Raw genomic sequence first — 25,173 nt, forward strand, 5'->3', positions numbered from 1 at the left:
CACGCCACGTCCTCCGTCTGAGGCCGAAGGTTCCAATACTAGCCTCATCTCCCGGACATAGCCGGGGTCGGTTTGTGCAGGCACCGCCCGCCATATGTGCCCAGTCGCGCCCAGCTATCAAGCACTAGTGCAGCAGGCAGCAGGCCAACCAGACAGCAAGGAAAACCTCTCAACACCCTTGCCGCTGCAGCCGACTGCCCTCTACGCCATGCTCGTCAGCACAGGTCGCTAACCAGATAACACCGGCAGGTCTCAACCTGCGCGCCGGCGCCGCTTTGAAGGCGGCGCCGCGCTGTCCTCCTCCACGTGGCCTTGCCCGCCCCCTCTGCTCCGAACATGCGCGCCGCCACTGCCGCTGGGCGTGTGATGGGACAGTGGCAAGGCAAGTTGAGAAAGTCCCGTAGGGCGTAGCTGATTCCCAGAACCCAACAAATGGCATACAATTGGCAGCGGCAGGGCAAGAGTGCGCGGCTGGTCGAACGCCGGAGTTACTGTACCGACGAGTTGCTGGCTGGCTGGAAGTTTGCTGACGCGCATTCCTCACGCTCCGGGCGCCCGGCCAGGCGCCCGGCCAGGCGATAGCACCACACAGACACACCGCAAACGCCACACTCGCGAGGCAGAGCCGCATCGCACCTGCAGGAGGGTGACCAGCGTCCACGGATGAGCACGAGAGGCAGCCGCAGAGAAAATGCAAACGGAATGCAGCAAAGCAATGGCCGGGCGACAGTGTGGCAAGCAGGGGCACAGACAGGGCGAGGCAAGGCAGGAGAGGGCGCCCGATTGTACGGATGAGTGGCGGGCGAGTCGAATGCAATTGCGAGACAAACACAACCGGAGTGTGAGGAAGCGCCGCGGGTTGGAAAAGGTAAAGCCGTGGCTGATGTTCGGGGCAGAGCTGTGTCGCGCGCCCTAAGGACCGAGTGCGGTTAGCGGAATGTTTGCTGCCGTCGCGCGCTGGAGCTGGTGCTGGCGTGGGGATTTTGTAGACAGCGATAAGATGGGCAGAAGAACTCATGAAGAGCTGACCGGTGAGACGGCGGGCGCAACTGGCGAGTGGCGAGGCGGACAGGCACGGTCAGTAGCAGCTGGGCCTAGGGCCGCCCGTAAAATGTAAAGTTTGAAACGTTCAGCGCATTTTCGTAGCAAGATAGCATGAAGGGGTGTGATACTATAGAAGACAGCGGCTGCAAAGGATGTAGAGGGGTAGAAACGGGCAGGGGAAAGGGGAGGGGGAAGGGGATTTGGGGGGGGGGGGCGGGCAGGGAGTGGCGTGTCGCGAGCACCCGACTTAACGCGGTGGCTATCCCATGAGGTATAAGGTAATATGTCAGCGACATAAACCATATGCGCATAAGTGGGGGCAGTCCATCCCCATTTTGGGCCCGCGCAATCAGCGATGAGGATCCCGTTGCGTGACCAACGCGGCCCAACCAACGCGGCCCATCGACAAGCTGATATGCATAGCAATCCGCAATAGAGTATGTACTAGATCGTAGGCTTGCGAGCGTCGGCCAGAGTTGGGCACCAACTGGCGACCAACTTTCTGTGCGCGGGTTGTTTATATCCGCGGGTCGGTTTTACTGGGCGTGGATGACGGCAAGTGATTGCACACAGATAGCACAGGCTGGTGGAGTTCAACTGTGAACGTTCACCGCCGGGACCGGCCTCGCCCGGCATAAAATGAGCGCGCCCTCGCCGTCTGAACCAGCATTTGGCTACACGTTTTTGCGTTCCATTGGCTCCGGCACCTATGGCGACGTTTATCTGGCTACCTTGGCGCGCGATGCCAGCAGCGGCAACTCGAGTTGGGCGGTCAAGGAGTTCCGCTACGCAGCCGAGCATGACAAGCTGGTGCGTGGAGGGCTGGTGTCATATCTGAGAGCGAAAAGCGGACACCCGGGGTTTTGTATAGATATTTTGGCGGGGCGCTTTTTCGCTGCGAACGTCTTGTTGTGTCGGTGTCCGCCGGAATGGTTGTTTGGCGACAATTCCAGGTGCTTGCGCTGCAGGGCCTGCGCCTGGCGCTGCGCGAGTTGCGGCTCCTACAGAGCCTGGACCACCCACTCGTTATTCGTTTGGAGCGCGCCTTCCGCTCACCATCAGGGCGCTTATATGCCGTCTTTCCTTATATTAGCGGGGGCTGCGGTCAGGACGTGCTTCGCTCAAAGTATGAGTTCGGGCTGCCGCCGCGCATGCTAAAGTCCTTCGCCTGGCAGCTGTGCGTGGCGGTGCGCTACCTGCACGACTGCAAGGTACGAGGGCCTACAACTGCAGGGGGGTCTGCCACTGCCGTTGGCTTGCCCAAGCAGTCTGACAAGTGTTGCTTCCGAGACATGCTAACTGCTTGCGCGGGGGTAAACATTTACCTGTTGCATGCACAGGTGCTGCACCGTGACATCAAACCCCCCAACATACTGCTCGCCTCTGATGGCAGCATTCGCCTCTGCGATTTCGGTGAGTTGCACAGCCCCACTCCCACGCCTCCTCATGCGCCTCCTCGTGCTCCTACGGTCACGCCCACTTCCCCCCGGCACCGTCTGCCCGGCCTCTTTCTCTTCAGCCCCCACTCCCCAGCCCCCCTCACAGACTCTCACCCTGCATACTTATTACCATTGTTGCAACCTTGTCGCAATGCCGTAAATGACAGGCTTCGCGCGGCGCCCCAACGACCCGCGCGACGGGCTGTGCAAAGGCGAGGGGCTGACGGAGTACGTCGTGACACGTGCCTACCGTGCACCCGAGGTGCTTCTGGGGCAGCCGTACGGCACGCCTGCGGGTAAGACGGTTGCAGGCGTGGCTGTTTAACTGGAATCGGGCGCCACCACGGGGAGTTGAGGGCGTGGGCCGCCCGTGAGGGGCGGGCAGCTACGGAGCGGCGTGAAGGAAGGAAAGGGTGCGGATGGGACGCCAGGGGCTTTGGAACGGGCGCGCAACATCAGCGCCGCCGCTTGCCCACCTAGCCTCGCGGCATGATCAACGGTGACGTTCTGATACCGGAATATATAACGTGCCCCTTTCTGTGATGGCGCTGTGACCAGCCTCTAATGTCTGTTTCATACTCCCTGCCGTGTATGACTTTGTCTTGTGCCCCTGTCTGTCCTCCCGCAGATGTGTGGGCGCTGGGCTGTACGCTTGCTGAGATGGCCACTGGTCGCACACTACTGCCCGGCTCCTCGTCTCTGGACCAGCTCTGGCGCTGCCTCGGCGCACTACCAGCTGAGCCCTGGCCCGCTACCTTGGCGGCAGCCGTGGAGGCGCTTGGTCGGCTTGATCCCGCGCAGCTCGGTGGGTCGCTCACGCAGGAGCAGCTGCGGCCGATGCGGCTGCCAGGACGGCCGCTGGCGGCACGGCTGGCACATCTCGACACCCAGTTCGTGGAGGTCGTGACGGCGTGCCTGCGGCTTGACCCCGCGGCCCGCGCCAGCGCCGACCAGCTGCTGCGCCTGCCGTACTTTGACGATGTACGGCACGTGATGGCGGGCAACGACACGCTCTTGCGGCTGTACGATGACCTGATGTACGAGCGCTGCGGTTGCGGCACGCAGCCGCGGGCGGCAGGCACGGCCACCCTAGCGCGGCAGCACAGCCTGAGCGCAACGTCCTTCTCAGCCACCTCTTCACGAAGCAGCATCAGCAGCGGCGGCAGCTGCGAGGGCGTCAGCGGCGGCGCGGCCGCTGGCGTCAGCGGCGGGGCCGGCGGCAGGGCCAGCGGCAGCAGCATCAGCCTCGGCAGCCCGGACTGCGGCTCCGGACTGGTGTCACCAGTTGTGCCAGCAGGCGCCTCGCCCGGTGTTGTGCTGGCAGCCGCCTCAGCGGCAGCGGCCGCCGCGGCAGCTGCCTGCTCCGTGTCGCCGGTTCTCACTCCGCTGCAGCAACAGCTGCAGCGACAACAGCAGCAACAGCAGCAGCAACAGCAGCAACAACAGCAGCGCCGCGCAGCGACGGCCACGGCGGTGCCGCGGGAGCAGCAGCCCACAGCCGAGCCCCTCGCCTGCCACCTCACCCACACCCACCTGCCCGTCCCTCCGCAGCTACGGCACCTGGGCACCACCAGCCCGCCCGCATCGCCTGTCGCCGTCGCCGCCGTGCCTGCAGTGTCGCCTGCGTTCCACAAAACTTCTGAGCCAGGCGCTCTGGAGGCGGCAGCCAAGGCTGCCGTGGGCAGCCAGGGCCAGGGCCAGGGCCGGGGCCGGGGCATGCGGCGCGTGTGTACCTCCATGGACGTGACGGAGGCAGGTGCGGCCGCCGCAGCCGCCAAGCAGCGCAGCCAGCTGCAGCAGCCGCAGCCGCGTGAGCAGCAGGAGCCGGGGGCCGCAGCGAAGGCGCCGTACCTGCGTGCCAGGGCTGGCGGCGCCGTTGTCACCGCCGGCGCCGTTGGAGCCTCCTTTACGGCGGCGGCGGCGGCCGCCGCCAGTGCCATCGCCGCCGCGCGCAGCAGGGAGGACGCCGCCGCCATCAGCCTGGTGTCCACGCCCACGCGTTTACCGCCTCTGGATGAGTGTGCCGCCTTTACCTCGCACCACGACGCCGTGGGCGGCAGCGACGGCGGCGGCGGCTGTGGCAGCGGTGAGGAGACGACGCTCATGCATAAACACTCAGGCGCCAGCCTTGCGCTGACAGGCACCGGTGGCTGTGCCGGAGCCTACGCCGCTGCCTTCTGCAGCGCTGACGGCGAGCAGCAGAGTGTCGGCGCCAAGGCGGCGGCGGCACACGACAGCGCCGCGCTACAGGCGCTGCAGCCGCAGCTGCAGCTCTTGCCGCATACACGGTACCTGATGGCGGCAGCAGGCGATGAGGACCCGACATGCATGGGCCCTATATGGCCGGCCAAGCCGGCGGCCGACCTGTCACCAAACAGCCCACCGCCGCACGTGCCGGCGCCAGGCCTGGCCCGCGCCTGCAGCGACGGCTTCGCTAACTCAGCGCTGGCTCCATCACGCAGCACCACATGCATCGCTACCGCCTGTGCTGGCAGCGATACCGCTGCCGCCACCGCCGCCGGTAATGACGCGAGTGCGCGGACCACCCCGTTCGCGGCGGCAGGCGCCGGCGGCCCTGCTATAGGCCCCTCGGCCGCGGCTTCAGGCGTGACGGCCCGTGCGATGTTCTTGCGGCGGCGCCCTGACCTTTGCGTGTTTGGCGACAACAGCGACGACGACGAGGAGGACGAGGTGCTCACGCCCAGGGGCACGGCCGCCGGCGCGCGTGCCCAGCGTGCCCACGTTCCGCATCCGGATCCCGAGCTCTGCTGCCTGCCTGAGGCCGACGGCCTGGGGCCCTTCGGCGCGCCGAGCCGCAGCTGGGGCTCCGGTCAGGTGCCGTCGTCGCAGGGCGCCGCCGCGGCGGCGCCTCCGCCGTCCCTGCCGCCGCGCTTCGGCGCACGCCACCACGGCTCGATGCCGCTGCTGCTGCCGCAGCGCCGCGGCACGCTGTTGGGCTTCGTGCCGGAGCCGCCCAGCGGCGACGCTGCCTCCGTGGCGGCGGTGCTGACCCGCACCATCTCGACGGCGGAGCACAGCGGTGGCGGCGGCTCCCGCCCGGGCCGCTCGAACGCCGTGCTGGCCACGCTGCCGGTTGACGCGGGCTCAGCGCTGCCGGCCCACAGCGACGGCATGATGGGCCCAGGAACGGGCCTGCTGCATCCGCGCGCGTCGCAACTGCAGCAGGGCAGTCCCACGATGTCGCTCTCTGCTCAGCAGCAGCTACAGCTGCAGCCCTCCGCCAGTCGCCAGCTGCCAGCCGCCGCGGCCTTCCCCGCCGCGCCAGGGCAGCTGCCTGCCCCTGCGGCCGGCGCGCTGTCGCCGCCCGCGCACCCGGCCAGCGCAACCACGACAGGCCGCCTGAACCATCGCCTCTCGCTGTCGCAAGCCTCCACCGGCGCAGCCGGCAGCACGGCCGCCGCCGCGCTCGGCTCCTGTCCCGCTGTTTCCCCCGGTGCCTCCGGCGCCGCCATCGTCAGGGCCGCGACCGTGAGCCGTGCGGACTCGAGCTCCGGCCGCGCGGCAACGGCGGCGCAGGCCGGAATGCTGCGGCAGACAAGCCGCGGCACTTTCGGCAGCCAGCCGCTGACGATTGCCGGTGCCAGCTCTGCAGCGCTCGACAGCAGCGCCTGCGGCTCCTACACGCCCGGCTACGGCCTCGGCATGGGACTGGATGGTGAGTATGGCGGCTACAGCGGCGCCGGTAGCGCGGTCACGACCGCCATGACCATGACGACGACGGCGGCTGCGGTGGTGGCGGCAGCGGCGGCCGCAGCGGCAGGCTTCTACTGCACCGGTGGCCTGGGCCCAAGCGCGAGCGGCAGCGGTGGCGGAGGTGCAGGAAGCTACTCCCACTTCTGGAGTGGCGGCAGCACGGCTGGCGCTTCGGCTGCCGCGGCCGGTGGCTACGGAGGTAGCGGCGGCGTGGGACCGTCCATGGCGCCTTTTGCCTTGTCGGGTGCTAGTGCGAGTGGCGGCAGCAGCTTTAACCGCAGCTCCGCGACGCACGCGCAGCAGTGCCGGCTGCAACGGCAGATGTCTGTCCTTGAGGGCCCGGCCGGAAGTGCGTCCGCGAAGGCTCCTGCGTCCTTCGCGACCGAGGCCAGTGCCCCCTGCTTCCCTGCGGCAGCGACAGCAGCTGCCATAATTACTTCGTCAGCTGCTAGCGATGCTGCGGCCACTGGTGCGGCCACTGCTGCCGCTACTGCCGCTGGCTCAGCCATGAGCCGTGGCAGCTCAACTGCTGCAACCGTAACCCTAATCCATTACGGCGAGCCGGCTGCTTCCGGCAGCAGCCTGGTCCCGTGCTCGGCGATTGGCAAAGCGCCAGCCCGTGATGTGAGCAAGCTTTTGGAGCCGCAGCAGCACAGCCGTGTGAGCCATGAGGAAAGCGGGAGCAGCACCAGCACCAGCGGCAATGCTGCAAGCCGTGGCGGGATGCTGGCAACTATCTTTCGGCCGCTGTTCGCATGCGTCGCGCGACAGGGCTGATGCCAGCTCCCTAACCAGCAAGCCGGTCTTTGCCGACGGCGTACCGTAAACGGCTTCTGAACTAGATTCGACGCATGAGCTGAGGGTGCGTCGCTTGAGGTCGCTAGGCTTTTAACTTTATCATGGCGCACTATCATTATTTTGTGCATTTAAATTTCAAAGAAACTCTAGTTGGTGCATTCAAACTTGTGGCGACAGACTGCGTTGGCTATAGCAGCGCATGATGACGGCCTCACACAACACACTAGGCACAAGGCACTCGCTGGCAACACGGCAGAGAGCGCAACTGATGGCTTTGGGAAACTGGGCAATGGCATGGAGCCGCCAGGGCAGAGGGGCCTTCACATTTCAATGGCCCAAAAAGCTTGTATGTGAGAGGGGTGAGGCCGCAACAAGAACGGGCCAGGATGCGGGGCCGGTACAAGACACGGCGACCTGAAGATGAAGTAAAATGGGCAGTGTACCAAATGCAGAAGTTCAAGCATGGCACAAAAGTGTTTATGCTGTGAATGTGGAGGGCGAAGCAAAATGCTGCTGCCAAAGTCCAGGCCACAAGCGTGTTTGGCTGGCTTTTACATGAGGACACAGGTATGGGGGTGGGCGGGCTGTGTTTCGGCTGCTGCCACCCCAACATTCTCCCGGTGGCACCTGTGGGCTGAAATGCCTTCATCTGCACTCCAAGCGGATTTTTGTGGAAAAGCGAGTGCGGAGAAGCGAGTGCCAGAGCTCTGCCTTCGTGGTTGCGCAGTAAGGACACTGGCTAACGCGTGTTAGTATTACGGTGTGCATCCTGCAAACTTAATTCGGCCGTATGAGCCGTTGTTAGAGCATTATTTATTGTGACTTCGCGAGAGCAGACGCGAGCGTGCCAAACGTCATGCTGCAGCGGCGGTGCTGAGGTCTTGCGACGCTCGTGAGAGGTCGCAGAGGAGCTACGGTTTTGCCCGAGTCTGCACGACCTGACAATTGACCGTGCAGGGCTGGATGTTGAAGCAGGAGTCGCATGTGATACATGCGACATACTGGTAGTCCTAATGCCGTGTGGCGCGGGTCAATCCCCATGTACGCTGCTGAGTACCTTACCTGGGTCCGACGCAAGCCATATGGCCGAGCGGTAGAGGAGAGGCCATACTCCAAGCATTTATTTACCGGGCGAGGAGCGAGGAAGGGGCCGGCAGGTAAAGCCTGGTCGAGCACCCCCATTCATGCGTGGGTGAGCGGTGTGTTGGCGCGGAGAGAGCCGTTTGAGCCCAACCTATCTGGCACATCCTCACATACGAGGAGTGCGCCGGGCCGCGTCAGTTGTGTCGAAGTGGAAACGCGTGCCAGGGCTTGCAATTTCGAGGCCCACGGGTAGCGCATGCCGATGCAGGGAACATGCGGATGATCTTGAGCGTTTGAGTTGAGGGCAGGATGAGATGCGCTGCGGTGAAACGCAACACGCCGTACGGTGCATGCCCGTTGCGTTCGTAGTGGGGTTCCCTCTCTGTTCATGCCGATCCATTGCCGGGGCTTGTGCGAGAGTGCGACAAGCGGGAGTACCGCAGGAAGCAGGGCCGCAGGCAGAGCAGGCGTGAAGCACAGGCGTAGGTCTCCGAGCCTCCAGGTCCGGTATGTTTTGCGGTAGTTAGTTGCATGCATGTTTGAGTCATACATGGTTTATGATGTGCGTGCCCACGAGTAGTAGGGGACTGAGGTGCTGCAGCGTTCAGCGTCCCCCGGCTGCCATTTCCCCGCCGTGTTTTACGATTTGATAGTTTGGGCGTACATCACTGTCTGAGACTCCAGATCACGTACGTAGTTGCATACATGCATGCTTGTGCCGGGCCGTACCAAACTTTCTATGTTTGTACCCAAGAGGAGCAGGAGAGTGGTGCTGTTGCACCGGTTGTCTTCCTTCACACGTTGCGTCCGCCCGAATTGTATCGGCGATATCTTTTCCTGTCCATTCTTCGTGGTGATATCATGGGCGATAATGTGTTGTTGGGCATGATCGTACGGTACGGTACGACTGCGGTCAAGCAAGGGAGGTATGAAGCCGGCATGCAGAAACTTGGTCTCTTCAGACTGTAGCAGCGCCACGCCTCCGCACCAATGGGCAGGCACGCCGCATTTGCTGCATGCTTAGGATACTTGCAGACGCGTCGGCACGCCGAGGAACCAAGCAAGCAAGGAGTTAAATTGGGGATCTGGGTGGCTGTGAGTTTGTGCGTTCTGGTTGCGGTGGAGATGTTGTTGAGGACTGTTTAGCCGGTCTAGCACGGAGACGCTACAGATGCACTGGAATGCAAGCTGACGAGCAACAGGCCGTCTGGAGATTTTAAACAATGCCCCAAGGCCGGATGGAATGGTCAAGGAGTGGAAGAAGGTGAAATGGAGAGTGGAATGAATTTATTGGGTCCTCAAGTGATCCTGAATTTACCACGTGCACGGTTGGGTTATCTTCGTTTTGAGTCAAGCATCATGCGGCCTGACAGGTTTAGACTTCGCGCATCAACAGGTGCTTAAGTTTGAGAGTATGTCATACACATGTCTCTCGAAGCTTGGCGGCCCGAGGGAAGCAGTGCTGGTGGTCTGGTTGTTTGTTGTGAGGCGCGACCAGGTGGGTCTGTACTGTGAACCTGTGCTGCTTGGGTTGTTCAGGGCGCGCGCAGGCGCCCCCGGGCACCGGGTGTGCAGTGGGCTGGGTGGCGTCATGGTAGGGTGGGCGGCCAGAGTGGATGGTCAATCAGGGTTTACATGGGCAATCGGATTACGAAAGGGAGACGGCCGCTGATGTACCTGATACCTGCGGTCGCGGAGGGCCTGGCAGTCCTGGTAGGCCAGTAGGACCCACAATTCGCAACTCGTGAGTTGTGAGACACAGCCTTCGACTGTACCGCGCCGGTAGGCTGCAAGTCCGCCGTTTTGCCCCACCCATCTTTGGTTATTGGGTGATATTGCTGTGATGTAAAGACCGGCCGGATGTTGATTGCCATGTGTGGATGTTTGTGTGTGGATGTGTGGGTGTGGGTGGGTGTGGGTGTCACCTGGATGTTTGCGTATGACAGACTTTTGTTATTGGGGGTTATTTTGTGCCCGATTCTGACCTACCAGACGCGCGGCCTTTCCGTAGGACAGCGAAGGCGCGTCGAGGAACGAAGTTTTTACCACAGTTTTGCGTTGTGGGATGTTGTTTGTTAGACTGCGAGCTTCTCTCGTCAGAGGCAGCACTATGTACCGTCCGTACAAACAGGCTTGACGCGCGGTTTGGGCGTGGGCGAACCCGCTGCTGCACTGGTACTGCTGCGCCGCCAAAGTAGGGGAGGCAATCATGGCACGCGGCGGTATCTTGACCGACCAATGAAGCGTCTGCACTGTGCGGCTTCAGTGCTGAGCTTGTACAAGTATCACTATGTAACACGATGAGGCCGAGGTGGGGTCTGTTGATGATGTGTTACGGGGTTGGAAGTGTGCGATCCTGGACCTGTAACGAGACTAAGTGAGTCTGAGGTCGGGTCTGTCCTGACGTTGGTGCCACGGCCCCATGCCCCTTCACCCGGTTTCCCCGGGATCCTGCGTGTGCAACAGCGCTGTGAAGTCCGTGAAGGGTGGCCCCCACTGCCAAGCCAGCAGGCCACCCGCACGAGCGTCGCATGCTTCTGTGGCTGCTCAGATCACCAAGTTAACAGTGGCAGCAGCTCCAGGCCTACGCCCGAGGCCCCAGCAGTGATCAACCCTGGGCGGGGACTGCACGGCGGGCTGTGTTGAACGCGACCCATGCGTAGGGCAGGAGCAAAAGCACCAGTGGGGGCGATTGGGCGAAGGTCACAAATAAAGCACCGTCGTCATCCCGTGGCCCCAGCCGCAATACAAGTGCATGGGGCGCACCCACGTCCAGGACAGCGCTGAGCGCTGTCTCAAAGGCGACGGGGAGCGTGCAGTTGAGGCAGTTGCTTGAGCTGTTCGCTGCGTGCTCGGCCCCAATCCGTCGAAATCCTGCATGCCGGATGGCGGCGTGTAGTGTGGTGCCTATGCCGCCGCCAGTTACAGTGCCCTACACGTGTGCGACAGGTAACCCAGCCCGCCCCCGTGCTGCTTGTTTGCAGTGGCATCAAAAGAGGCCCCGGTAATGACGCGCCCGGGCTTACCGGTAAGAGCTAGCGAGGCGCCCGCATGAACCTGCCCGACTTCCACATGAGCTTGCCCCACTTCCACATGAGCCTGCCCGACTTCCACGGAATCTATGTGGTTACAAAACCCGTAGCCCCTCACCAGCGGGGGCCCTGCCCGAACAGCTTAGTAAGCATGTTTGTGTCTTGATGATGTCCATACATCCGGTCCGCTCTTCTCTTTCGCTCAATCCTGCCCATGCTCACGCTTGCGACATTGCCTGCCATCAGTATACGTCGGCTTTGCTGCCACAACACGCGCAGCTCGCTGCAGAATGTCAACTAGAAATAGTAGCACACAACATCTATGGCGGCAAGTCTGGAAGCCACGTGCCAGGCTGGCCCCCGCGGGGGCGGCGCCGTCCGAGTGGCTGCGGCTCATGGCAGCGCCCAGGCGCCTCATCATGTACTTGCGAGGGATCTCCTGCATCAGCTTGCCGGTGGAGGCGGCGGTGGCGGCCTTGCCCTCGGATGCACTGGCGGAGGCCAGGATTTGCAGCTGGCGCGGCGACAGAGCCTGCGGGGATGCGGCAGCAGGGCAGGATTGGGCGTTAAGAGACGAGCATAACGAACCGTTGATAAGAAGGAATGCCCGCAAAGCATTGTTAGCGGAGTGCTGTCGAAACGCGAACGCCAACGCCAACATTGCCAAGCGAAGCGTCTGTCTCTTCCTTCCAACAGTGCCCTACCAACCGCCCATGCCCATGCCCCGCGGCACTCACGGGCACCTTCTCCAGGTCCAGGTGCACCTTCTCGCCGTTCACCACCACGTAGCTCTTGCCCACGCCCACGAACTCCAGGGACGGCACGTCGGTGTTGTTCAGGTCGGCGACCCAGTTGTGGATCTGCACGCCGGTGAACACGGCGTAGTCGGCCTTCTTGGGATCCACGGCCTTGGAGATCAGGTACTCCAGGTCCTGCGGGGGAAGAGGGGGGAGCGGAGAGCGTTCCTTGGTCAGGGCCCTCGGCGGGTGACTAAACACAAGGGCCACAGTACAGCGACAGTTGCACCCAACCAAGCTCGCAAGTCACCCTAGCACAGGCCGGAGCAGGCAGGCACTCACAGCGGAGATGACGCGCTCTGCGGCCTTGGTCACATCCACCAGCGAGCAGTCCAGAGGGTTGATCTTCTCGTACGCTAGGCGGCGGGCGATGCGCTGCTTGAGGATGGAGTACTCGGGCTCCAGAGGGTCGTGCACGCCGGGCTGCTTGCAGTTGGCCTCCAAGCCGTCGCGCTTCAGGTCGCCCATGCACTGCAGGGGTAAAGAGGAAGGCAGGGCGGGAAGGTAAGCAGACGGTAACGAGAATGAGCAGAAACGCAGGCGTGCACCTATTAGCGCTTGCTCATACCTGCGACAGGTGCTTGCTTTCGCGCCTGTTCCCGCCCAAGACTTACCGCAGTCAGGGCACCGCAGGCAGCGCCGGCGCCGTGGCGGTTGGGGCGGCTGACGGCGCCGACCTTGCCGTCGCTGTTGATGGCGATGTGGGGGAAGGAAAAGGACCCGTAGCACTGCTTGCCCTACATGGAGAGAAGCAAGCGTGGAGGGATGGAAATGGGTCAGCGATGAAACAGTAAGCACTGCTTCTGCTGCCATGCAGAACCAACCTACTGTGCAACCATGAAGCGTTCCAGTGTTCCACCTAGCCCCAGCCAAAGCCCCAGCTTAGCCCCAGCTAAGCCCCAAGCATAAGCCCCTTACTCACCCCGACAACGGGCGAGTGCGACAGGCCGGCCTTCATGCCAATCACACCGCAGGTCAGCACGCCGCCAAGGCCGTGGGTGCTGAAGCACGAGGCAAAGGCCGCCTCAATCATGTCCTCCAAGATGAGGCACGACTCATCGTGGCGCACGTTGCTCATGGCTGCGGGCGGGGGAGGGTGGCGAAGGGCAGCGTTGTCAGAGGGCTATGGGAGGCGGCCTGTAATTGTAGGCAGCACGGCTGATGACAGTGAAGCGCCCCGCCCTTCCCTACTTCGACCACTCCTGTCCCCACTGCGTCACGCCCCTGCTCCAGCAACCTGCCGCCACCCGGCGCACCGATGGAGTTGTCGCTAGTGAAGCCGTAGCCGGCCAGAGCCACCTCCACACCTTGCTCCACGCGCGACATAAAAGTCATCCACGGACAGGGACGTGGGGAAGTGCTTTGGTCACCTCCGCCAGGCGCTCAGCCAAGCCGGGGGCACGAGCGTCGGTGGCCCAAGCAGGCTGCACGTGAGGAGCCGACGACGCAGTCGACATGGAGCGGGCGTGGCCGGGGCACATCACCTTGCCGCAGGTGCAGGGCTTGAGCACGGAGGAGCTGCCCGAACCACGGGCGACATTGCGCAGCAGGCTGGAGCCCTCAGCGCGCGCGATGGTGGAAATCATGCGGGGGCGAGCGGCATTCCATAGCTGGGCAGCAGTGGGCTCGAAGGTCGGGGTCAAGTTGGCCTCCAGCGCCGAGGCAATCTGGGTCGCGACTGAGCGGGAGAAGGAAGCGCGCGGCATTTTGGCTTGTGTCTGTGCTACGAACACGCGTTCAAGCGTCAAGGAAACACTGGTTGCGTTACTCGATGCAAAACTTAAACGCAGTAAATACACTTGCTGCTCGAGTTGGAGTCGGAGGCGGTTGGAAAAGTTGTTGTATTCGGGTGTCCGAGCCCCTACAACCAACCACGCCCTCATGGCACATCGCAATATAATCGTCCAGCACACAACTTGCAGTCATAACTTCAAAGCCTAAACGTCTATTCCTCGTGCCAAGGCACTTTCTCCGGAAGCGCACCCACCTCTCCGCGCCGCTCGCCTTCACGCGTGCTCTCAGCTCAACACCACTGTAACTCAGGTATGAGCGGGATGCTTTAGCAGTGCTCGACTTGCTTGACCTGCCTTATGAACTAGGCAAATCAGTTTAGCGTGTGCGGGCGTCGACCCGGTCGCTGCGATTGAATAGTCAGCACGACCTTGCCCGCGTGCCACAGCAACTCAGCTTACGTGTGTCGCAGCTTTTATGCATGCTTGGCAAACCCATTGCTGTGTTTGTCAAGGCGTCGTGGCACGGAGTGGCTTGCATGTCGGTCGTTCCTAACTCGTTGTTCGCTCTCCTTTGATCCTCTAATCCTGCAGGCCTTGACGGGCTTGTTTTATCAAAACCAGCAAGAATGTCATCCGACGCTATGACTATCAACGAGTCGCTGATGGAGGTGGAGCACACTCCCGCCGTCCACAAGCGCATTCTGGATATCCTGCCCGGCATTTCAGGCGGTGTGGCCCGTGTCATGGTGAGTAGTGACCGTAACTGGGATGTGCACAGCCTCGTCTGAGGATGTTGAATTTGCCGTCGGAGGGCCTGCCGAAGTTGGAGGCTTAGGTCCCAAGTTTCTAGAAGCGAGCAAAACCGAGCACGTAGCTTTATGCAGCGCGACCAGGTTACACCGCTTTTTGGGATACAGAATTTGTTTCGGCGCTCGAGCGAGTCCAAGCCACGCACTGCTATTCTCCCTTCCCTCACCTTGCTGCATCTCCCATCCCTTCCCGCCCCCCCCCCCCCCACACACACACAGATCGGCCAGCCCTTTGACACCATCAAGGTGCGGCTGCAAGTGCTGGGTCAGGGCACTGCCCTGGCGGCCAAGCTGCCGCCGTCGGAGGTGTACAAGGACTCGATGGACTGCATCCGCAAGATGATCAAGAGCGAGGGCCCGCTGTCCTTCTACAAGGGCACCGTCGCGCCCCTGGTCGGCAACATGGTCCTGCTGGGCATCCACTTCCCCGTCTTCTCGGCCGTGCGAAAGCAGCTGGAGGGTGATGACCACTACTCCAACTTCTCCCACGCCAACGTCCTGCTGTCGGGCGCGGCTGCCGGTGCCGCCGGTTCTCTGATCTCTGCCCCCGTGGAGCTGGTCCGCACCAAGATGCAGATGCAGGTGTGTGTGGGGGCGTGGCTGGGCTTCGCGGGCTCCCCTGGCTTGGTTTCGAGTGTTGTTTTTGTTGTGCGGCCTGGTCGAGCGCTTAGTGCCCTCTCCGCCATGCAAGGGCCTTTGCTGAAACCAAACCTGCCACCCTTGCTCATCACTATTGCTCGCAGCGCCGCGCCGCTCTGGCTGGCACGGTGGCCGCCGGCGCCGCCGCCTCGGCTGGCGCCGAGGAGTTCTACAAGGGCTCGCTGGACTGCTTCAAGCAGGTCATGTCCAAGCACGGCATCAAGGGCCTGTACCGTGGTTTCACCTCCACCATCCTGCGTGACATGCAGGTGCGTTGACTCGCCTTGTACAGCTGCCTGTGACGCGCCTACTTGTCAGGCCGCCCAGATTGGCCGTCTATCGCTGTCTGCCACTTCATTTCCCAAGCTGCAACTGTTCAAACCTGACCGTGCCATCCGCTGCCCCTCACGCTCCGCTCCTCATCAGGGCTACGCCTGGTTCTTCCTGGGCTACGAGGCCACTGTCAACCACTTCCTGCAGAACGCCGGCCCCGGTGTGCACACCAAGGCCGACCTCAACTACCTGCAGGTCATGGCCGCCGGCGTGGTGGCGGGCTTCGGCCTGTGGGGCTCCATGTTCCCCATCGACACCATCAAGTCCAAGCTGCAGGTGAGAGCCTACATTCTTTGCAGAGGGAATGGGGCTGCGCCATGAAGTAAGCTAGTTCTCATGGGCCCAGATGTGCGTTGCAGGATGGGGTCGGGGCACGCTGGGCAGGGCAGACAGCACAGCTGAAGCGCCCTAAACCTGCACCCGCTTCCCGCCAACGTGTGCTGATGTTGCATCGCCGCTTCCCTCCCTGCCCAACACTCGATTCCCTCGCCAGGCCGACTCCTTCGCCAAGCCCCAGTACTCGTCCACGATGGACTGCCTCAAGAAGGTGCTGGCGAGCGAGGGCCAGGCGGGTCTGTGGCGCGGCTTCTCCGCCGCCATGTACCGCGCCATCCCCGTCAACGCCGGCATCTTCCTGGCGGTGGAGGGCACGCGCCAGGGCATCAAGTGGTACGAGGAGAACGTGGAGCACATCTACGGCGGCGTGATCGGCCCCGCCACGCCCACCGCCGCGCAGTAAATGTGGCCGCGGCTGCGGCTACGTGCTTGAGCGCCCGCGTGTGCTCTATCTAGCTGCTGCAACAGCTGCTGTTGCGCACGCGGCGCAAGGCGCAACCTCCTGGCATGACAACATGGCTCAAAAGGTGTCACGTGTGTGTGTGTGTGTGTATGTTTGTGTGTGCGTGTGGAGAGTCTGGCATAGGTAGATGTGGTCGTTAGCTTTCTGCTTCGTTCCCCATCGTGAGGCGCATACATGCGGCAACAAGCCAGTGGATGCACTCTGGGCAGAACGTGCGTGTGTGCTCGTTTTTCCTAGCTTAGTGGTGGCAGCAGCGGCAACAGAAAGAGGTAGGCAGAAGCAGGAGCGGTCGAGGGAACAGGACAGCTGCTGAATACAAAGGCGTCAGACCTGAACGTAATTTTGTGCGGGCACCATACCCCGCTTACGGTCCAAGGGCATGATGCCTTTTTGATGCACACATCACCCCTCCCCGCGCATGTATGTTAAATGATGATTTTGACTGCTGTTTTTGAGAGCGGAACAAGGGGAACTGCAGTACTGGCTCGGACATGAGAGGAGAGGCCGGCGAGAGAGGCTCATGACAAAAAGTGGAATGGGCTTGCAGATGTATATAGCAGGGCAAACTGGCAAAAGGAGCGATACCTTTCGTAAGCACAGGGCTGAGGTGCATGGTCGTGGAAGGTCACGGGAGTTGAGCCGCTACACCGGCTGTCAGTGCTGGTCTGTTTCTCCATCGGGAAACGCGGGTCAATATGTAATCGTGATGGGTTTCATCGCCTTGACCAGGTCTGACGGCGCACCTCAACTCCCAGGCATGCCGCCCGCATCTCCACACTCGCCATGCTCCAACTATCACCGCAGCATCGCCACTTGCAGACTGGATAGAGAGCGAGGCAGGTTTCATATCTGCACCCGGAACTATGGCTGCTTGGTGGAGGCCGGGAAAAGGACAGGTGCGTTGCTTGCGCGCTTAAGTATGTATGGGCCAAGGTGCGCCGGAGCGGCGATAGAGCGAAGCCGAAGGCAGATACATAGGAGCGGGCTGCTGAGCTCTTGCACCAGGATATAATGCCATCCTTTTCATCTTCACGAATCAGGACCGAGCCGCAAGTAAAGCCACGCGCGTGTGATAGGTAGGAGTTCCGGAGAGCTGCGGTAGGAAGCGGCCTGTAAGGGGGGGCGTGGCTGACGAGGAGAGGCGTGGAGTCGCGTTTGCAACATCATTCATGACTCCTACATCAATCGTGGTCCGTGGCATTACACACCCCACATCTGGGGGCTCAGAGCGTCGTGCACACACCCTCTCAGGACCACTGACCGCATCTTCGTGACACGTCACCCAACATGGCTGTTGCGTATCGCACCGGCGCACCGCACGCTCCCTCATCCCCCATGCCCGCACCCGCTCAACACCTGGACCCCAAAGAGGTTAAGGCCAAACCTCCCCCGTTCTCTGTGGACTGGTTCTGGGTCTTGGTTCCTTCGGGGTTGGAATGAGCTACCCCCACCCCACCCCCCACGGACCCCGCCTCAAACGTCCAGTAATAACGTGCCTGGACCCCCCCGCTGGACCCCCCGCTGCCCAAAACCAGAGACTGCCGAGTGCCCTGGGATCCTGCTGACACCCTGCTGTTGGTGTCGGCACGCAACAGCTCAGCACAGCACAGCGCAGCACAGCCGACCGAGGGAACCGCAATTAAGATAAGCCCGGCGATTGCGAGGGTAAAAACGATCTGTCGCATTACTGTGGTGGTATCAAAAAGCAGGGCCTGACCGATCAACCAGCGTCCCTCCATCCTAAGCCCGCGCGTCTCTGCCGCCGTACCCACTGGCCGTCGTCACAGTGGTGGCCAAGTTGGGCGCCTGTGCCAGCTCCGCTTGCGGCACCAACGCCGGGTGCTGCAGCTGCTGTTGATGCGGCTGCTTACCCGCCGGCAGGCCCTCGCCCTGCTGGTAATCCCGCCCTGCCTCCGCAACAGTCTCCAATCCGCCCATCAGCCCGCTGCAGCCCCCAATGTCGTCGTCGTAGCCTGAGGCACCACCTCCCTGCTGCGACGGCAGCGTTGCGATGGAGTAGTCAGAGTCTCCGGGTAACAGCGGCGGCGGCGGCCGCGCCGCCGCCCCCGCCGCCGAAGAGTAAGAAGGCGGCGCGTCCGCCACCTCTCCACCCCTGCCCTTTGGTAACGGGCTGGTGTGCGCGCTGTCGATGGCACCACCACCGCTTCCGCCGCGACCGCCCGCTCCACGCTTGCCGCCGCCGCCACCGCCGCCGGTCTTGAATGGCTTTGAGGGCGACGCGCCCGCAGCCGCGGCCCCCAGTTGCAGAGCCGACGACGAGTTCAGGTGCAGGCTCAGGCGCGGCCGCCACGACCGCACGCCGCCGCCGCCGCTCCTCTCAGAGCCTGCGGTGCTTACACGTGCAGTGCCGGTGGCGGCGCCGCCACGGCGGCCGGCGGCGGCGGCTGCGCTGTACGAGGTGTACGGCAGGCCGGCGGCGGCGCGGGCCCGGGCCTCGGCCTCGGCCTCAATGGTGGGATCCGGCAGCGCCTCGAGGCGCAGCCAGGCGGTCGACATGGCACCCATCTGCATGCATGCAATGAATATGGATGGATGCCCGCATGCAACATACAGGTAAATGCACAGGCTTCAATGATAGCATGTTGACAGCAGCATGCGGGCGGGCCGGTTGGCTGCTCGGCAGGATTATTGCTGCCCTGTGGGGCCACCCCTGAGGCCCTGACGCACGGCGTCCAACCAGAAGTCTGTGGCTGCGCGCCTCCATCCCGGAAGAAACAAGTCCCGAGTCCCGCCGCCCGGAATCGCCCCGCGCGCGCACCTCTCCGGGTGCGGCGCCCATGTCCAGCGGGCCGCGTGGCTGCAGCTGCAGCAGTGGGTTGCCTGCAAGCGCGGCGGCAGACACCATCACGATCGCGCACACGCATATGTTGCGCAACGAAAGAGTGCGGATCAAGGTGCGCGCCAGGACGCGGCGCGCGCGGTTGCGTGTATGGGCAAAAAAGCACAGTCGGCAATGGCTGGAGGCCGCGCAAAGCTGGCACACGGCAAGGCTGTTATGATGACGACGCAGACCACTCTGCTGGCGTGTCCCACCAGAGCTGGTTGCCACACACCAGACCAGACGCGGCGCCGGACCGCTCGCCTACCTGCCAGCGTGAGCAGCTGCATGGTGGTCTGGGACACGTGTACGGCCATGGCCGAGCCCGTGGCCTCCATGTAGTACGCCACATCCACGACGTCACCTGCAGTACAGCAGCAGTACGACACGTACGGCGCGGCACGATCGAGTGCACAGCACGGTCGGGTTTGGGGGCACGCACGCGTTGGTGTGCCCTGCTGGATGGGCCACCAGGGCCGGGCGCGGGCGTCCTGGGCCCGGACGGAGGAGCAGCACACACGCCACACGCCCGTGCATGCTGGCATGCCTACGCATGGCACCATTCAAGCGCGCGCAAGGCTTTCCTGCAGCCCGCCGCTGGATAGCTGGTGGAGCGAGGGCGGCGCACTCACCGAAAAGGGAGAAGCGAGGCAGCCTGGTGCCCACCACAGCCGCCACCGCGGGGCCTGCACATGTGCAAGACATGTACGGACACGCACACACACACACATGTGAGCCCGCGCACCCTCATGCGTCTCCGAGTCGCCGCGTGTACTGCATGAAACCGGAGGGTTGTCCCTCACGCCTACACGTACGATCGATCCCCCTGACAGGTACATGCACACGCATGCACATGCATGCACGCGCATGCACACGAACACGCACACCCGGTGCCGCACGCCACCCATCACGCCAGCCGCCCCTCCCCGCGCTGCCCGCGGCTCTCACCCGAGTGCAGCCCCACGCGCAGCTGCACTCGGAAGCCGCCGCTGCCGCGGAACCGCGCCGCGGCCAGGACCATGTCCCGCGCCGCACTCGCCACCCGCACCGCCACAGCCACTGGGTCCTCCTCACCGCCGCTGCCCCTGATGCTGGCAGCAGCGGCGCCGGGAGAGCCCGCCGTCTCGGGTGCCGCGGGCGGCGCGGCGCCTGTGATGGCAGGGTTGCCGGCGGCCGTAGGGGTCGCGGCGGGGGCGGCGCCCTTGCCGGTAGCAGCAGGGGGCGGTGCGCCAGGCAGGGCGCGACTTCGCGCGGCTCCCGGGGCGGGCGTGCAGCCGCCCACGGCTAGGAACGACTCGCCTGTGGCAAGGGCAGGTTGAAGTCGGTTATGCGTGGATGCAGGTGGTTACATGGCTGGCTAGCTGCACCGGCGGTGTTCGTATGCGGTTCGTTGTGTCAGCCGGGGATGCGTGCTGATCGTCTAGTACCGTGCGCATTCCTGCCCTGGCTTCTCCTCACTACCCGCCTCGCCCTGTTACCGTACACTCACCGCTTCGTTGGATCTTAACCAGGCCGTACTTGGCCATGATGCCGTCGTACATAGAGTGTACGGCATTGAGCAGCTTGACCACATCACGTGTGGGCAGACCCGTGGCTCTACTGGTCCGGTCGGCGCCACCTGCCCCCGGGCCGCCGCCGCCGCCGCCGCCGCCGCCGCCGCCGCCGCCGCCGCCGCCGCCCTCGCCGCCGTCCTCGATCCCGCCACCATTTTGGGCGGATTTCAGGTCCGGCGACTTGTGCTGGTGGTTGTCGGATCCAACCGCCATGTATCGCACGACGTCCGCGTACAGCACGGTTACGTTATCCAGGTGTTGGTAGTAGCGCTGGCCCGATGCCAGCAGCGCCAACACCTGCGGTCGGTCGGCAGCAGTGCGAGGTAGGCGGCAGGGTTTGGGCACGTGGGCGGTGGCAGGAGTTGCGCGGTGGCAGGATGAAAACGATGTACGGCATGCCCCATGCCCCACACCACACACCCTGCCTGCTCCATACCCCACACCTAAACGCCTCCCCGCCCCCGCCCCCTGCACTCACGTCCTCAGGTAGCATGGCCTGTAGCAGCGCGGTGTGGCGGCGGTACGCCAGCAGTGCCACCAGGAGCAGCCAGGCCAGAGCGGCAGACACGCACACCACCACCGCAATCAGCGGCCCCTCCCAATCCGGACGCCAGCCTGCAGCAGGATGGGATTGAGGACGGACACGGGGACAGAGCCGGGGAGGCCCGGGCGAGCCGGCGATCGCATGGGACAGCGGCGGCGGCGCGTGCAGCAGCCAGCACCAGCGTCCCGATGCAAAAAGGCGAGACGTGCGGCTCACACCAAGAACCACGGGAACCGGGCCGCCGCAACATGGCGCTGGTGGTGCCCTTCCCGCCCGCCTGTTCCGCGCACTTACTTCCGGTGTCACTCGCAACCTGGAGCTCTCCGTAAGTTGTTGCCGCCTGTGCCTGCTGTGCCTGCTGCTCCTGCGCCGCAGTCTGCATCAGTGCCGGCGCATACCCCGTGGCCGCGGAAGGCGAGAGATGCACCGGCACCGACACCACCCGCTGGCCCGAGGGCGCGGCCGCGCTCTGCGCCGCCGTCACCAGGTCTGCCTGCGCGGAGGAGGCGCCTGCGTCTGCACCGCCGGTCGCAATCCTGAACAGCATCACGCTCGTGCCGCTGCCTCCGCCGGTGCTGCCGGTGCCGTTGGTGTTGGTGCTGGTGGCTTCAAGCAGCACGGCAGGCGACACTCGCATGGACAACCTGTGGTTGGGGACGTGGGCGAGCGAGGCAATTGATAAGGAAAGACCACGTCATCACGAACAGTCGGCAGCGGGGCAGCAGCTAGCACGCACGTTTGGCTAAGATGGGAAGGCAAGTTGCGCCGCCGCAACCATGTGTGCAGGCCCTGCCATTACAAAGCACGAGCGCTCCAGCCTCAACAACCGCCCAATCCATCTCCAGCCACCACACACCCACCTGTAGCGGTACCCCAGGGATGCCAGTGCGGCGAGCCCCGAGTCCGGCGCCGCCAGCGCCGCCGCCAGCGGCACCGCGGCGCCCGTGAAGCCCCAGAGCTTCGAGCGAGTGCTGCGTGGATGGACAGCGAGGATGTGTAGCTTTTCACTGCCGTACACGTCATCCCGCCCATCCAGTCTCGATTTTACACACGCATGCAACACCACTTGGGCCCAACAGAGATCGATGCGCTGCCTGCCGCAACCCTGGCGAGGCCCTTCTGGAAAGACCCCCTCCAACACGAAACCCATGTGTTTTCCCTTGCCACCCGCCGCGGCCCACACACCTGTCCAGGTAACACGCGCCCCCGCACTCGACACTGTGCAGGTCTGCCAGTGATGGCGCAGCAGTAGCATCAGAGGAGGCGGGGCTGGTGGCGCCGCCGGCGGTGGCTGTAGCAGGGGCGCCCGCCTGCACACCCCGGAGCTGCCCCCAGTCCTCGCTCCTCTCCACCCCCGACACAAACACAGGCTGTAGCGCCAGCAGCCGCAGTAGCTCTGCGTCTGCCGGCTGCTGCTGCTGCTGCTGCTGCTGCCGCGCGACGCTGTTTCCACTCCGCACGACTGCCAGCGCTGGCGCCTGCGCAGGTACATCGGCATGTCCGCAAATCAGAGTTCTGGTGTCATTTTCTGTCCCTGGTTTGCAATGACCGTCAACCATCCACACCGCTTGAGCAGAGGCGGCGTAACCGCGCAGTGCGCCTAGCAATCAAATGAAAGTGCCGCACAACTCGATTTCAGTGCGCATCCACAGACCCGCCCCGACCTGTACTGACCTGCCATCGCACCGCCGCTAGCACGCCCGCACGAAGAGGCGTCTGTGACAGATCCACAGAAGTGCTACTGCCACTGCTGCTATTACTGCTGCTACTACTGCCGTCCATGGCACTTCCGGACGCCATCGCCACACCAAAGGGCGCAAGCAGCAGCCCTGTGACGCCGCCGCCACCGCCGGTTGCCGCAGCGAAGCCTGGCGGCAGTAGCGCTGTCAGGTCTGCTGCGCGCGGTCGCTCTTCCACCAGCGCCGCCAGGGTTGCAGCCGGCTGTAGCACCTACGTGCGTGCGTGCGTGCGTGCGTGTGTTTGTGTTTGTGTTTGTGTGTGTGTGTGTGTGTGTGTGTGTGTGTCTTTGTGTGTGCGCGCGTGTGTGTGTACGGTCAACCAGCACGTTACGCCTCCGCAGCGCGCTATGCATGGGCAACACGACTCAGCTGATGGCTGCTAGCCAACATGGTGCTGCGCTGGCGCGCGCGCCTGCACCGATACGCACGCCCTGACGCCCCGACCTGCCAGAGCACCACCTTACAAGTTACAACCCCCACACCGCACACCGCAGCCCACATCTCACAGTCCACACGCTACACGCCAGGGGTCGTCACACATAGCGGCAGGAGCGCAGGCTGTCGCACCTGGCCGCCTAACAGCATCTCAAGGGAGACCGCCGTTTGCTCCGCCGCGGCCCTCGCAACATCCTTCAGCGGCGAAGAAGGCGGGTGTTGCACGGCACACAGGGACCAGCCACACGCAGCAGCGTGGATAGACGAACACGTAGCTTAAGAACCAAGTGCACGCAAACATGTACTCCCTTCCCAAGTCGCAACCACTCCACATTTCCACGGCTCTCTGAATCCCGCCTGGCATAATGCCGGGATTGGGTTCAGCGATGATACAAGCGGGTCTGGAAGCCGCTGCTAGCTGTGGGGCCCCGCAGGACTGCACCTTACTGTGTTGCGCGTGAGGTGACACGGGGCCTGCGCCATCCCCTACGTAGGGGGAATGGCCGGCGAATGGCCGAGTTCCCTCCCTCCTGGCACGCACCCACCTGCGCCTGCTGTGCCGCCTTGTTCGCCGCCAGTTCCACCCCCGCAATACCGCCCGCCAGGCATGCGGCCAGCAACAGCAACGGCAGCAACAGAGTTGAGGGATGCTTGCGAGACACGGTCCCTGTCCGAAAAGACAGTGATTTTTAGGGATGAGAAGTGAGGCCAGAGGGCGAGGGGCCACCAGCAGCGGCAAGGGACGCTGGTCATACGTATGTCTTACTCCACAACTCACCCAGTGTTCGAAACCAGTGCACCAATCGATCCCGGGCTAGCTGCAGGCGCTGGCCGAGAGAGCTCTGGCTCTTCTCTTGGACACCATCGTCAAACGCCCCTGCCTCGTCTCGCTCTGCCCACCATTTACCCCTGCTTTCCCAGCGAGTGTACATCTTCTTAATGCTGCTGCCTTTACGCAGCAGGGCGCTGTGTTGCTTCTCATATGGCGCATTCGCCAAGTCGTTTTCTACATTCGGTAAGTTGGCCTGTGTCGGGCTGCTGCCGCGCCCACCTGGTCCCTGCATTTTGAAGGTAATAAGATTGAAGTTGGATTCAGCATTCGGCTGGAGGTTGCAGCATAAGGAGTGCGTGGAAATCAGAAAATAAAGCGATTGTGTGTTAGTGTGTGTGGGAGGATTTCTACACTCTCAGGGCTCCTGTTATACACAGTGCTATTGTATGCTGCTGGGGATGAAACAGAGGACTTTTGTTGGCGGGCCATCGGCTGGATCCAGACTCGCCGCGCGAGGAAGCTTTCCAGAGGATAATTTGCATAAGAAGTACGATACATTAAAAGCTTCGGCGTCAAGTGTTCTGGGGTGCAGGTCTACACGGCGTGGAAGGGATGCGGCACGCTCGCAGACACCCCGACACGATGCCATTCCCGACCACGGAGGCGCACAACGTAGTCCTTTCATGACGCCCCGAGTTGCACGCAACTGTCCTCTGTCAAGCCTGTAGCCTGCAGTAGCCAACAGAGGGGGTCATGCGTAGCCTAGCGCAGCGTGCATGCCAACAGCAGTTGGGATGCTGTAGTGGCGCACGACGCCGGCCGTCCCAGCCGACTTGCACGCCGCTTGTTTCATCATGTGCAGAAGTTCCCCGGACTTCGCACAGGGGCCCCGGACTTGCGCCTAAAGGATTTGCGTGTGCTTGGCAACGGGGCTTCGGTGGTGGGAACGGTTGTATGCTATCAAGGACGCAATCAACGCTTGACAAGTACCATGTGGGTGCATATGAGCTAGCGGGCACGCAGGCTGATGCAAACGCCTCTTCACAGTCCTTTTTGGAGCGGAGCTGGCGT

At 63.1% G+C, this 25,173-nt stretch overlaps 5 protein-coding genes across 5 annotated transcripts; 3 read left to right on the forward strand and 2 right to left on the reverse strand.

Moving 5' to 3' along the window:
• Positions 1 to 1,322: 1,322 nt before the first annotated feature.
• On the forward strand, positions 1,323 to 7,474 carry CHLRE_04g223200v5 (uncharacterized protein). The gene is made up of 5 exons (XM_001692144.2): positions 1,323 to 1,854; positions 2,013 to 2,255; positions 2,385 to 2,457; positions 2,651 to 2,779; positions 3,112 to 7,474. Exons 1-5 carry the CDS (start codon positions 1,684 to 1,686, stop codon positions 6,972 to 6,974), a joined length of 4,479 nt encoding a protein of 1,492 aa, XP_001692196.2. The 5' UTR covers positions 1,323 to 1,683; the 3' UTR covers positions 6,975 to 7,474.
• Positions 7,475 to 7,522: 48 nt separating this feature from the next.
• On the forward strand, positions 7,523 to 10,458 carry CHLRE_04g223225v5 (uncharacterized protein). The gene has a single exon (XM_043061934.1). The coding sequence runs from the start codon at positions 7,551 to 7,553 to the stop codon at positions 7,746 to 7,748; it is 198 nt and encodes a 65-aa protein (XP_042925286.1). The 5' UTR covers positions 7,523 to 7,550; the 3' UTR covers positions 7,749 to 10,458.
• A 530-nt stretch (positions 10,459 to 10,988) lies between these two features.
• Positions 10,989 to 13,722, reverse strand: CHLRE_04g223250v5 (uncharacterized protein). The gene is made up of 7 exons (XM_043061935.1): positions 13,278 to 13,722; positions 13,164 to 13,218; positions 12,830 to 12,987; positions 12,522 to 12,644; positions 12,190 to 12,378; positions 11,848 to 12,042; positions 10,989 to 11,642 (listed from the first exon to the last, which is right to left on the reverse strand). Exons 1-7 carry the CDS (start codon positions 13,611 to 13,613, stop codon positions 11,313 to 11,315), a joined length of 1,386 nt encoding a protein of 461 aa, XP_042925287.1. The 5' UTR covers positions 13,614 to 13,722; the 3' UTR covers positions 10,989 to 11,312.
• Positions 13,723 to 13,850: 128 nt separating this feature from the next.
• Positions 13,851 to 16,933, forward strand: CHLRE_04g223300v5 (uncharacterized protein). The gene is made up of 6 exons (XM_001692145.2): positions 13,851 to 13,950; positions 14,232 to 14,386; positions 14,669 to 15,031; positions 15,193 to 15,357; positions 15,515 to 15,697; positions 15,915 to 16,933. Exons 2-6 carry the CDS (start codon positions 14,267 to 14,269, stop codon positions 16,158 to 16,160), a joined length of 1,077 nt encoding a protein of 358 aa, XP_001692197.1. The 5' UTR covers positions 13,851 to 13,950; positions 14,232 to 14,266; the 3' UTR covers positions 16,161 to 16,933.
• A 475-nt stretch (positions 16,934 to 17,408) lies between these two features.
• Positions 17,409 to 24,642, reverse strand: CHLRE_04g223350v5 (uncharacterized protein). Its single transcript, XM_043061936.1, has 14 exons — positions 24,109 to 24,642; positions 23,876 to 23,997; positions 23,463 to 23,525; positions 22,831 to 23,106; positions 22,342 to 22,634; positions 22,017 to 22,127; positions 21,451 to 21,800; positions 21,091 to 21,227; positions 20,549 to 20,909; positions 20,008 to 20,358; positions 19,692 to 19,745; positions 19,328 to 19,423; positions 19,000 to 19,061; positions 17,409 to 18,746 (listed from the first exon to the last, which is right to left on the reverse strand). The coding sequence occupies exons 3-14, from the start codon at positions 23,478 to 23,480 to the stop codon at positions 17,961 to 17,963; spliced, it is 2,895 nt and encodes a 964-aa protein (XP_042925288.1). The 5' UTR covers positions 23,481 to 23,525; positions 23,876 to 23,997; positions 24,109 to 24,642; the 3' UTR covers positions 17,409 to 17,960.
• Between the last annotated feature and the right edge of the window lie 531 nt (positions 24,643 to 25,173).

Source organism: Chlamydomonas reinhardtii, chromosome 4 (genome assembly GCF_000002595.2).
Source record: "Chlamydomonas reinhardtii strain CC-503 cw92 mt+ chromosome 4, whole genome shotgun sequence".
Lineage (NCBI taxonomy): Eukaryota > Viridiplantae > Chlorophyta > Chlorophyceae > Chlamydomonadales > Chlamydomonadaceae > Chlamydomonas > Chlamydomonas reinhardtii.

Coding starts and splice junctions, on each gene's coding strand:
- CHLRE_04g223200v5 (XM_001692144.2), top strand. CDS start 1,684: ATGAGCGCGCCCTCGCCGTCTGAACCAGCATTTGGCTACACGTTTTTG. Junction 1,855..2,012: donor CAGCCGAGCATGACAAGCTG/GTGCGTGGAGGG, acceptor CTTGCGCTGCAG/GGCCTGCGCCTGGCGCTGCG. Junction 2,780..3,111: donor GCCGTACGGCACGCCTGCGG/GTAAGACGGTTG, acceptor GTCCTCCCGCAG/ATGTGTGGGCGCTGGGCTGT.
- CHLRE_04g223225v5 (XM_043061934.1), top strand. CDS start 7,551: ATGAGGACACAGGTATGGGGGTGGGCGGGCTGTGTTTCGGCTGCTGCC.
- CHLRE_04g223250v5 (XM_043061935.1), bottom strand. CDS start 13,613: ATGCCGCGCGCTTCCTTCTCCCGCTCAGTCGCGACCCAGATTGCCTCG. Junction 12,043..12,189: donor CAGAGCGCGTCATCTCCGCT/GTGAGTGCCTGC, acceptor CTTCCCCCGCAG/GACCTGGAGTACCTGATCTC. Junction 11,643..11,847: donor TGGACCTGGAGAAGGTGCCC/GTGAGTGCCGCG, acceptor GCATCCCCGCAG/GCTCTGTCGCCGCGCCAGCT.
- CHLRE_04g223300v5 (XM_001692145.2), top strand. CDS start 14,267: ATGTCATCCGACGCTATGACTATCAACGAGTCGCTGATGGAGGTGGAG. Junction 15,032..15,192: donor GCACCAAGATGCAGATGCAG/GTGTGTGTGGGG, acceptor TATTGCTCGCAG/CGCCGCGCCGCTCTGGCTGG. Junction 15,358..15,514: donor CCATCCTGCGTGACATGCAG/GTGCGTTGACTC, acceptor GCTCCTCATCAG/GGCTACGCCTGGTTCTTCCT.
- CHLRE_04g223350v5 (XM_043061936.1), bottom strand. Junction 20,359..20,548: donor GGTTAAGATCCAACGAAGCG/GTGAGTGTACGG, acceptor CCCTTGCCACAG/GCGAGTCGTTCCTAGCCGTG. Junction 19,062..19,327: donor GCAGCTGCTCACGCTGGCAG/GTAGGCGAGCGG, acceptor CCGCGCTTGCAG/GCAACCCACTGCTGCAGCTG.